The following is a 12,313-nucleotide window of genomic DNA, read 5'->3' on the forward strand; positions in this document are numbered from 1 at the left end:
AGCAACGATGAAACATACAACTTTCCTATAATTCCTACATGCTTCCTCCCTACCCAATATCATGATCCCAATTCTACCTTACAAATCTGGCTAGACCAGAAAAAAAAATCTGGCTAGACCAGAGGATGTACACTGGTACAGATAGGAACTGGAAACACAGGGATGCAGGACGGATGATCCCTTTAGGTGAGAGTGGTGATACGAGGATGGTGAAGTCGAAGGGAACTAGTTATAAGGATCTACGTATAACTTCCTCCCTGGAGGACGGACAACAGAAAAAGTGGGCGAAGGGAGACATCGGACAGAGCAAGATATGACAAAATAATAATTTATAAATTACCAAGGGTTCATGAGGGAGGGGGAAACAGAGAAGGAGGAGGGAAATGAGGAGCTGATGCCAGGGGTTTACGTGGAGAGCAAATGTTTTGAGAATGATGAGCGTAACAAATGTGCTTTATTCAATTGATGTATGTATGTATGGATTGTGATGAGTTGTATGAGCCCCCAATAAAATGACTTTTTTTAAAAATGCTGAGGTTCATCTAAAAGACTAGCAGGGAGTACTTACTACAATTACTATCGAACATATACTACTCAGAGATCAAAATTTGTCTTCTGTATTGTGAAATAGCTTTTCTATTATACTGTTCAGTGCAGTTGAGTTGGTTCTGATCCTAATAACCCTATGTACAACAGAACAACACAATGCCCAGTCCTGTGCCATCCTCGTCATTGTTAATATTTAAGCTAACTGTTGCCTCTCCAGGAGGGTTTTGCTTTTTTTGCTGATCCTCTCCTTTCCCAAGCACAAAGTGCTTTTCCAGGGTCTCCTACTGATAGGATGTCCAAAGTGCATGAGAAGAAGTCTCACCATCCAAAGATGACGTGATTAATAGCTCAGTGTGTCATATCTTGAAATTCATGACATAGTCCATTGAGGGTAACAGAATAGTGGTTTAATTCTTAAATGAAATTTGCTGAAACTTCTTGAGTCACTCAACTTTAAAAACCCACTGGTTTCAAGGTTATACAAATGGAATGATTGAATCGAATTTCTCATATCTAGCTGTAAAGCTCTAATTTTAAAAAATGTAATGTCTAGAACCTGTGTGCTAGAATTCTTCCTCCCAGAAAATGTGAGATTAAAAATACACGTATAATTCACTATCTCTCATTAAAAAGCCAAATGTTTACTATTGTTTGTTTAGTTTTTTGCATATCTACAAAATTAGATACTTTAGGTATGGTGAACACAGCAATTAAATACACTCAACATAAAGTCATTAACAAAAGTGGATTTAACTTAGAAATACATAAGAAAACAATAAAGTACAAGACAATAAAATATAATTGATATAAATTGCATTGATCATACTTTTTTCTAATTAAAAATGTTATTTACAGAACCTTAATATCATCATAACAATAATTCATCATGTAGTATTTTGGAGAAGGAATCTGGTTATTCTTTCTTTTCCTTGATTGAATTCCAAGTAAGTGGATGTATACTATACGGATGATGTATTGTGCAAAAGTGAATGCTGACCCCAAACATATAGAAGACAACCTGAGATTTTAGAATATAAATGTACAGAATCAAAACGGAGTCCCTTAAATCAAGTGGTATTAAAGTATTGGGCTCGTAGTTTTAATAATTACAAAGTGCCATATTGTCACTGTCACAGTTTTCCCACTGTCAGACTGGAATGGAAAAACAGGTGGTTTAAATAAAATTGTAAATCGACATTGATAATTAGTCAAGAAATAAGTCTATGGAATAGTAGTTCCTCCAAATGAAGCACATAATTGATAAGGAATTTTATCTGCAGGTGATCCACTGAATTTTAGAGAAAAATGTGTCTTTAAGAGTCATCGTTTTCTCATTTTTCCCAGGGCCTTTCTAATGCATTGGCCTCCTTTCTATGAAGGAAAGCTAGAGCTGACCTCATTGTGCCATCACCACTTTGTTGTGAAAAGCAGAGAAAGATGGCCCAGAAAAAGCCACAGAGGCCATTGTAAGATGTTCTCCAGTGAACTGGAACCAGGCAGAAGTTGGTCACCTGGAACAGAAAGAAAGAAATGATCTGCTATGGCTCCATACATATGAAGCTGTGATGTTAGCGTTCTGAATAAGTTTGAAACTCACCTGTACAAAAGGCCAGTACATCAGACCACTCTAGAATTAAAACAGCAACAAAACTATTAGAATGTATTTCAAAAATTTTAGATATATTGTATAAAAATATCAATAGCACAGTATTTTCTGATTCAACATCTTTCATGTGTACAATTCACTAAGACCAATGGCAGCAATCATGTTGTGAAGCCATAATCGATGTCCAGTGCCAAACTTTCCATTCTCATAAACAGAAGCTTAATGCTTCCTAACAATCATCCGTTTCCTCCTTCCTCTCACCCCTAGAAACTACAGTTGCTTCTTCTAGAGCAGTGGTTCTCAACAAAGTTCCCCATGTTGTGGTGACCCCTCAACCATAAAATTATTTCCGTGCTACTTCATAACTATAATTTTGCTACTGTTATGAATTAGGCAACCCCTATGAAAGGGTCATTTGACCCGAGAGGGGTCGCAATCCAGTGGAGGGCCTGGAAAAGTCAGACTCCCTAGGCCCTTCTTGTGTTGAGCTGCTCCTCTGGCCTCAGGACTCCACCTGTGGGGATGAAGTGCCCTGAAGGAGTCTGTGTAAACCTGAAACTTCTATCCTTTATAAAACTCACTTGGATCACAACCAGGCTTCGGAGTGAATTCTTTCTCGGGTGAAGCCAAGGACCGATATCTCTCTCACCTAAGAAGCCTAAGAATATCTCATACTATTAAGAACATCAGTTGTTTTTTGTGATTGACTTATTTCATTCAGCATAACATTACTTGGTATGGTTTTTCTACTCATAATCTTTGTAATTCCCACCAAATGACAGTGGAAACATGCAAATAAGATGGATGGGACTCTACTTAGGAAATCGGTCAGTTCTGACATGCTGCTGCTGCTGTTGTTGTTAGGTGCCACCAAGTCGGTTCCAACTCATAGTAACAGAAGGAAATACCCCCAGTCCTGCATCATCCTCACAATTGTCCTTATGTTTGGGCCCATTGTTGCAATCACCGTGTCAAACCATGTCCTTGAGGACCATCTCCTTTGTCACTGCCCCTCTACGTTACGAACCATGATGTCCTTCTCCAAAGACAGTATGATTCACCAGCACCATGATTCATGCATCGATTCTTCTTCAGTCTTCTTTATTCAATGTCCAACTTTCACATGCATATGAAGCAACTGAAAATACTATATCTTGGATCAGGTGCATCTTAGTCCATAAGCAACTTCCTTGTTTTTCAACACTGTAAAGAAATCTTGTGCAGCTGATTTGCCCATTGCAATGAGTTGGTTGATGTCTTCACTGCAGCTTCCATGAGCATTACCTGCGTCTCCAAGCAAGACAAAATCCTTGACAACACCATTCTTTTGTCCCTTTATCAGGATGTTTGCTACCTATTGGTCCAGTTGTGAGGATTTTTGTTTCCTTTCCATTGAGTTGTAATCAATATTGAAGCTGAAATCCTTGATCTTCTTCAGTTATCCTAGTGTTTGGGCCAAGTCTGGTCTGTGCAGCACCTTCCCCCAGCTCTCCCAGAAGATAGCCAGCTGGTCTGTGCAGCCCCTTCCCCCCGCCTCTCCAGGCCAGAGCTGCACTGTGCAGCCTCTTCCCCCACATTCCAAGAAGCTGGTCTCAGACGGCAGTTGCAGCACCAGGAAGCCTCCCTTCTCCTTATCAGTGCAAGCACCAGTAGCTCTCTTTGCCTCATTTGCATACTTCCCTGACCCAAATTCTACAAATATCCCACTGCCCTGCTGACAGGCGTGATTTCCCTGACCTAACTCATTGGGTCTTGGAATCTACCCAGGAGTTCAAGATGCTCCCATCCCTTTCTCTGCTCTCCCTTCCCCTCCTGGGAGGTCTTTCCCTACCCTAATAAAGCTGCTCTTAACCTCGCGTTCTTTGTCTCAATACCACCTCGTTCTTTCTGGCTCAGTTTTCATCTCTCCAGTAGGTATAAAATAAGCCATCTCAGAAACAGAAATGGGGGGTTTCAGAAGCAAATAAGGGGGATCTCACTACCATTGAAAAATGAAGAGGCAAAATAAATAAATGAACCTGTTTTTAAAAAAATAAGAGGCACAAGAAGAGTGTGTCCTTTGGACCCTGAGATTCCTGTTTGAAGAGGCAGTCGTGGTAGAGGCAGCAACAGAGGTAGCTGCACTGAGAGCACGAGACGCAGTGGCGGACATCCCAGTCCGTAGGATGAAGAAAGCTAAGGTCTTTTGGCGGGAGGCTGGTTTGCACACTAAAGTGCCCTTTTGGCATTCACCATCACTAAAGGAGCTTTGTAACACTTGCCCAAGAAAAGTACAGGCCACCAGGCAATTTATATTTATATGAGAGGCTGAGGACCAGAGAGAGGAGTGCCTGGGGATGGCTAAGAGGCTATCCTAACTGGAGAATTGCTGTATCCTGGATTATCAAACGAGCAGAAGAGCGCATCTTGGTTGTGGTCAGAATTAGTAAAGAAGGGTGGAGAGTGGAGACATGCCTCAACCCTACCTCACAGGAATCAGCCTTGAGCTGTTGATACCCCCTCCCCATCCTCACTCTTGTGAAGGCAAATACCACCTCTATGCAATTTTTACATATTTAAAATAAAAAACAACACAAGTAAAAATAGGCAAATGGCATCTCATCAAAAATTTTAATCTATATTCATTAAAGGACTTTATCAACAAAGTAAAAACATAGCCAACAGAGTAGGAGAATTTTTTTTTGGATATATAACAGAGAAGAGTTTAATATCCAGAATATATAAAGAACCCTACAATTTAACAGGAAAGAGACAAATAATCCAATTGAAAAATAGTCAAAAGATCCAAACAGACATTTCACCAAAGAAGATATACAAATGACCCGAAAGCATGTGAAAGATGTTCAACGTCATTAGCTACTTAAAAACAGAAGTCACTGGAAGTGGGTTAAGCAGTGGACTGCTAAGCACAAGGTCAGCAGTTTTAAGCCACCAGCTGTTCTGTGAGAAAGACACATTCTACTCTTGTAAACTTGGAGCCCCACAGGGGTTCAATGGCAGTGAGTTTTGAGAAGGAGGGAGAATAAAAATTTAGGAACCATGGTGGCATAAAGGTTATGCTTTGGGCTGCTAACTGCTAAGTCAGCAGTTTAAAACCACCAGCAGCTCCAGGGGAGAAAAGTCAGTCTTTCTCCTCCCATAAAGACTGATGACAACCCACGGGGGCAGTTTTATTCTTTCCTGTAGGGCCATTCTGGGCTGTGAATGAGCCATAGAGTGAATTCAGACTCACAGCAACCAAATGGGACAGGGCACAACTGCTCTGTAAGTGAATTTCTTAGGTTGTAAACCTTAATGGGAGCAGACAGCCCATCTTTCTTCTGAGGTGGGTTCAAACTGCTGACGTACTGATTAGCAGTCCCTTAGGATAATGCAAATCCAAACCACAGGGAGATACTTCAGTTCCACAAGGATAACTATCAACAACAACAACAAAAATCCAGAATTTAAAAATTCTGGTAAGGATGTGAAGAAATTGGAACCTTCACGCACTGCTACGGGGAGAGTAAGTGGTCAAATGTACAACCGCTCTGATGAGTCCTCAAATTTGAAATTAAACACAGAGCTGTCGCATTGTTTTTTTTAGGTACCACTGAGTCCATTCTGTCTCGACCACATGCACATAACAACCCTATGCACAACAGAACAAACCATTGCCTGGTCCTGTGTCTCCTCACAATGGTTCCGATGCTTGCGCCCATTGTTGAAGCCTCTGGATCAATCTCTTTGAGGGCCTTGCTCATTTTGCTATCCTTTCACTTTACCAAGCATGATGTCCTCCAGGGACTGGTCTCCCCTGACAATATGTTCAAAATATGTAAGAAGTCTTACCATCCTCGCCTCTAAGGAGCACTCTGGTCATACTTCTTCCAAGAATGATTGATTTGTCCTTTCAGCAGTCTATAGTACTTGCAGGTAGCCAGAAAGGGGATTGTTCCTTTCCACGCCTAGGGACCCCCTACAGGAACTTGGAAGCCAATAAAGGCTAGAGGGCATGCTCCAAATTGAGGACCCTAGTGGGCGGGGCTGGTACACCTAGGTGGGCGGTACACCTGGGAGGGCCCCAATCTAGGCCAAGTGGACTTAATTCGACCACGCCTCCTAGTGGAAGGCCCCAAAAGACTGAAACGTGGAGACCACCACCCTCTTTTCCAGCTGCTCCTCAGCCTCGCTGCCGTTTCTCTGGCCTCAGATCCCCACAGTGAGTGTGCAGTGCCCTGAGGGGGCCTGAGTAAAACCTGAAACTTCTATCCTTTTTAAAAACCCACTGGGATCACAAACCAGGCTTAGGTGTGAATTCTTTCCCATGTGAAACCAAGGACGAAGGCATTTCTCACCCGAGAAACCACATTTTGATGCCCAGTTACTCGGATACACAGGCTGAGGAAACAGCGGATGACTGGACTTTAAAACTGCCCTGCACACTGTTTGAAAAGGACGCCAACCTGGACTTGCCCTGCTGCGCAAGTCGCCGCGGCCAATGGGGCCATGCGTACTGTCTAGTGGGAGTCCCGTCTCCTCACGTCTGCCTTTCTAGCTGCACTCCCTGTTTGTATACGGGGCTGGCCTTTCTGCGCTTCTGGGGGCCTGCATGTCCTCCCCAGCCCCGATTCCTGGGATGGGTTAGAAACGCTGCAGCTTGCAGTGTTGGGGAATTTTGGTCCCAAAAGTCTTTTTGGTTTTCAGTGGTCTGCTTTGAGTCCCAGCCTGGCCAGCTAGATGGCCATGCGCACATGCATAAACCCTGTTGGTCTCTGCAGGACCTCTGGTTGTGGTGGCTTGCCCCCACCCCCCAGCACAGACTCTAGACAAGGCTGCAAGCAGTGGTGCCAATCTCCTGGCTGTGTGACTCTGCTTCCCGGCAAGATGACATCACCCACTGGTCACCACCATTTTTGTTGCAGGACAACTGAGCACGTGACCCTGGCCAAATGGCACCTATCAGTCCAACCACCTGGGTGGTGGAGGTGTTTAGTGGACTAGCTGTCCTGCCCTGGATGCTAGCCCTGCCTAGTCCCTGGGGTTGGACTCTCCTTTCCCCCCTCCCTTTCCTTTAGCTTTCTACTGGTTTTACAAACTGCTAGTGTGCTAGTTTGGGTTTGTTGTTCTTTCTTACCGGCTGGTTTTCCTTGGCCAAAAGCATTTGGGAGCCAAGCCCAAGTAACTGCTCACTTGCGTCTCCAAAGGCCTTTCAGCAATACCGCCTTCAGTCTGTTCCTGGTACAGATCCTGGTACAGTTCCACTGTGATAGTAGGTGTCCAGCCAAGGATACCAATTTCCCTACAATGTTCCCTGAGCCATTTGATTGGTCACTCCTCCCCTTCACAGGTTCCGAAGGTCACTTATGCCAACGGTTGCCTTTGAAGGCTATTGCAAGGCCACTCCAAGCAGTGGTCTTGCCTTCAACGGTTGGTGAATTACTCGTGCCAGTAGTTCCTGTAAAGGTGAAACTGAGGTACAGAAAGACAGACAGACATAACTGACAGGACAGGGAGAGCAAACACAGAAATAGCTTTATTAGGGGGAGCTCCCGGAGGAGATTCCAAGACCAACAGGTCAGGGAAGTCGTGTTCAACAACTAGGGGCGCAGGTTTTTAAAGGGGTGGTGAGGAATGTATCACAATAATAGCAATTAGCATATGGGGTCTGGACACTCTGAGAATTGCTTGTCGACTCCTTGTCAAACCCAGAACATTTGGTTTCGCTGGTTATCTTATCTGGCGGTTATCTTATCTAGTACCATCTGCTGCTGACCTTTGGGATATTCAGGGAAGCACATTCAGGGCCCTGACCTGCTTCAGCTTAGTCCAAACAGGGCTGCCTAGTTTGGACACAGCCCAAACATTCCAAACTTCTTAATAGCGGTAATGAGCGACATGTCCTGTCTTAACTACTTCTTGTTGAGATAGGGCAAAGAAGGGGGTAAGAGTTGAAAGATTCATGAGGGAGTGGGGAGCAGGGAGGGAGGGGAAAAATGAGCTGATGCCAGGGGCTTAGGTGGACAGCAAATGTTTTAAGAATGATGAGGGCAATGAATGTACAAATGTGCTTTACACAATTGATGTATGTATGGATTGTGATAAGAGTTCTATGAACCGCTAATAAAACGATTTAAATAAAATAAATAAACATAAAATCTCTTGAAAAAAAAACTTTAAAAAAACAGAGTTGCAAGGTTCAGGCCTGGGTAGGTCAGCAGCAGACTGTAAGAGTGGAGAAGAAACTGATTGAAGGTCAGGTTGGAGATATTTTCATTCGTTCCTACAAAAATTTAAACGCACACAGAACTAAATGTAATAGTTGATAAATTATTATCAGAGGTTTTACGAGATACATGATCCAGGTCATGACAGGACTTTGAAACCACGAGGAAGGGCTGGTGGTGCCCCACTGACATTTTCTGATTTCCTTAACCATGGTGCAGAGCACTTTAACATTTTATTTAACTACTTTTGACTTATTGATATAGTGTATGTACCTTTTTGTTCGCTGTTAACAGATTTAATGCCGGACAGTTTTGAAGGGTTACCTGTGCCAGGGATGTAAGTTGTTGCTGCAAGGAGGATGTAACACTGTGCCCTGTAACAGTAACAGGCAGGTCACACACCCCACCTCAGTCAGAAATGGAAACATTTTTAAATTGCAGCCTGAAACAAGTGTAGCCCAGCCCAGGATGTTTACGCTCCAAGAAGCAGCCTAGCCTACCTACAGTATCGTTTGGCAGATACTAGGGCCTGATTAAGAGACTGTTTAGCTAAGAGACCTTGAGCAAGGTGATGACAGGCAGTAGAGAGGGACGGGAGTGAAGAAAAAGACCTGAACATAGAGGACTTCTGATTTGTGAGTTTGTTGACAAAAATTGTTGCGGTTGCGGAGAACATTAAAATCGAAAGTGCTATTTTCTGGCTACAGCAATTCATTGTCCAATTGGTATTGAGGCCAAACTTGGTTACAGAAAAAGACCAGGCATTAGGGCATAGATCAGGAGCCAAACCCAATTCAATAAGGTTGGTGGTAGGCACCCCAAAGGACTATCCTTAGGTGGTTGGGACAGAAGACTTCCTATTGTGTCTCAAATTGCAGGGGGTACGGACAGAGGAAAAGGGCATCCCCTAGTCCCTGTTCACATCCGTCAGGCAGTAACACTGAGTGGCTAGAGGCCCATTGGGAGAGTCCTGGACTCTCCGGAACAGGAAGGTTCCCTGGCGCAGATCTGCAGCTTTTGTCCAGCAGACAGGGACCTCGGATCAGAGAGAGACACAATGGAAGCCGAGGGCGGGGAGGGGCCCTGGCTTTGTGGCCGGTAAAAATGGAGGTTGGTCAGGCCTTTGTTCAGGGTGAGAGGAAGGGGAAGCAAAACATTTTAGAGAAAGCACTGCAGAGCTGCAAACACAAAACATACAAACAGGTAGAAAGGGCTCAGACACACCCTCTGTGTTCCAATCCAGGCAGAAGGTGCAGTGACTGCTTGGTCTAGTGCTGGGAGTCCTGTTCTCAGCAGGAGTCCCAGGAGGTAAACAGAGACAAAAAGCTGGAGGCACCCAATGTAAAGGTGAAACTGAGGTCAGACAGGCTCCGGAGGTTAGAGAGGAGAGTAGGGGTGGGCTATGTCCCAGCCGAAGCAAGACTGGGATGACAGGGAGCCCGTGTCCCTGCCTCTTCTGGGTTTCAGCACCAAATGTAAAGGCGAAACTGAGGTACTGGGAGACAGAGAGGCACAACTGACAGGACAAGGGAGAGCAGAAACAGAAATAACTTTCTTAGGAGGAGATCGAGGTTCTGTGACCTAGGCCAACAGGTCAGGGAAGTCATGCTCAGCAGCTGGGGGTGTGGGTTTTTTAAGGGGTGGTGAAGAATGTATGGCAATTAGCATATGGGGTCTGGACACTCCAGGAATTGCTTGTCTACTCCTTGCTGCTTTCTGCAAACCCGGTACATCTGGTTTCACTGGTTATCTTATCTGGCGCCCTCTGCTGCTATCCTCTGTGATGTACATGGAAGCATGTGCAGGGCCTTGACCTGCTTCAGCTTAGTCCAAACAGGGTTGTCTAGTTCAGACCCCTTCCAAACAGTTCCTTCCGTAGGCTCTGTATGGTCACTCATACTGGTGGCCATTGCTAACTGTCTAGGAAACAGTTGGAGCCCAGTTTTCCGGCAAAGACTGGGTCCCCGACCCCTCCCTGCTCAGAGCCCCAGTTTCACGGCACCTACTGGTACACACTGACACGTCAGTCACTGACCACAAGCTCTCATGACTTCTCTGCTGATTTTGTTTTCTAGAGGGGTATTAGAGCATCTGTCCCCCATTATATCCTGTCCTTACCTTCTTCCCTGGACCCTGGGCACCATTCACAGGTGAAACCATGGTAGCTGCTGCACGCAGACTCTCAGAAGCAGAGCACACAGGCAGCACTCCTGAGAGCTGTTGGGGGGTGTTTCACCACCAACCCAGAACAGATGTGTTCCACCGGAAACCCTACTTCAGATCCATCACAGTCTTCATGCTAGTAAATGCTTTTACACCATTCCTGTGTTAAAGTGAACTGTCAGCCCTAAGATTTCCTCTTTTCCAAACTTCCCGTGACCCTAACCCACCTCCACATGCACTGTCATCTCTCAGATTTGCTCCTGTTTCACCTAAACTGTCCACCTGTTTGTTTCTTCCAGAAATTCTCAGACCTTGGCACATCAACTAGTACCCCCAAAGATTTGGGTCCATACTCCTTTTTAAATTTTTTTTATTACAAGGGAGAGTGCGAACACAGTCCCCCACTACCACAAATTATGCAGTCAAGTTTCCCACATTTGGGGAAATCGCAGGGGTCAGCACACCCGGAGTGCAATGGATGAGCCACCTTCGTGATCATGGTATCTCCCCTGCCAGATAAGTATAGGGTCCATTCTCCATCATTGGGGAAATGTTAGGTAGCTGGATAGGGGATTGTTCCTCTCCATGCCTAGGGGTCCCTTACAGGAAGCTGGAAGCCAATAAAGGTTAGAGGGCATGCTCCAAATTCAGGCCCCAAGCCAGGGGGATCGTACACCTGATGGGCCCCAATCTAGGCCAGGTGAGCTTAATTCAGCCGTTGGGATCCACCAGCACCATGGATCACGCCTCCGAGCAGAAGGCACTAAAAGGCAGAAACTTCGAGACTGTGGCCCTCTGTTCCAGCTGCTCCTCAGCCTGGCTGCCGTTTCTCTGGCCTCAGGTCACCAAGGGTGCCTGTGTAAAACCTGACACTTCTATCGTTTATAAAAACCCACTTGAATCAAAAACTAGGCTTTAGTGTGAATTCTTTCCGGTGTGAAGCCAAGGATGGAGGCATTTCTCACCAGAGAAAGCTAATAGCACTTTCAATCGTCTTCACTAACTCCCCAATTCACATGCATCAATTCTTCCTTAGTCTTCCTAATTCAATGTCCAACTTTCACATGCAAATGAGGCAAATTAAAAGATGATGGCTTGGGTCAGCTGCACCTTAGACCTCAAAGTAATATGGTTGCCTTTCAACACTAAAGATGTCTTTTACAGCAGATTGACCTAGCAATGAATCTTTTGATCTCTTGATTGCTACTTCCCTGAACAATGATTGTGAATCCAAGCTAGACAAATTTTACCTTTCTTCATTTATCAGGTATTACTATATGATCTAGAAATTCTACTCTTAAGTATACATCCAAGAAGTTTGAAAGCAATGACAAAACAGACACATATATACCAATGTTCATTGCAGCACTAGTCTTTATAGCCAAAAGGTAGAAACAACCCAAATTTCTATAAAGCAATAAATGGATAAACAAAATGTGGTCTATATAAACAATGGATATTACTCTGCCATAATGTTTCCCAGGAACATGCCACAATTTTAATAAACTTTGAAAACATTATGCTGTCTTTTAACCACACAAAATAATCTCATTGCTTATTGTATAAAAGATTATGAAATACCTGACAGATAGGATATCAAGTTGATATATTTTAGACTCAGTCTATTACATTTAACTATGTTACTAATCTAAGACCTCTAGAATAGAGAGGAATAAGCGCAGAACAAGTTAGGTACAAAACATTTTTAATAGTTATATGTAGTTATATTTTATAGTTCTATGAGTTAGATATTTTATTGATTATTAGTTGTATTAGTTATATTCATTAG

General features: G+C 44.0%; 1 protein-coding gene and 1 pseudogene across 2 annotated transcripts in view; both read right to left on the reverse strand.

The window, feature by feature from the left end:
- Positions 1–1,880: 1,880 nt before the first annotated feature.
- Positions 1,881–12,313, reverse strand: part of MPV17L (MPV17 mitochondrial inner membrane protein like) — a 60,296-nt gene continuing 49,863 nt past the window's right edge. Inside the window, exons 3-4 of one of the 2 annotated variants that reach the window (XM_075528461.1) lie at positions 2,147–2,176; positions 1,881–2,060 (exon numbers count right to left, since the gene is read on the reverse strand). In XM_075528461.1, coding sequence (XP_075384576.1) covers positions 1,881–2,060; positions 2,147–2,176 — 210 coding nt within the window. The remainder of the gene's footprint in view (positions 2,061–2,146; positions 2,177–12,313) is intronic. The other variant, XM_075528462.1, reaches the window with a different exon arrangement.
- LOC142423476 (U1 spliceosomal RNA) lies at positions 10,901–11,048 on the reverse strand (annotated as a pseudogene).

The sequence above is a fragment of the Tenrec ecaudatus genome, chromosome 12 (genome assembly GCF_050624435.1).
Source record: "Tenrec ecaudatus isolate mTenEca1 chromosome 12, mTenEca1.hap1, whole genome shotgun sequence".
In the NCBI taxonomy this organism is placed as follows: domain Eukaryota; kingdom Metazoa; phylum Chordata; class Mammalia; order Afrosoricida; family Tenrecidae; genus Tenrec; species Tenrec ecaudatus.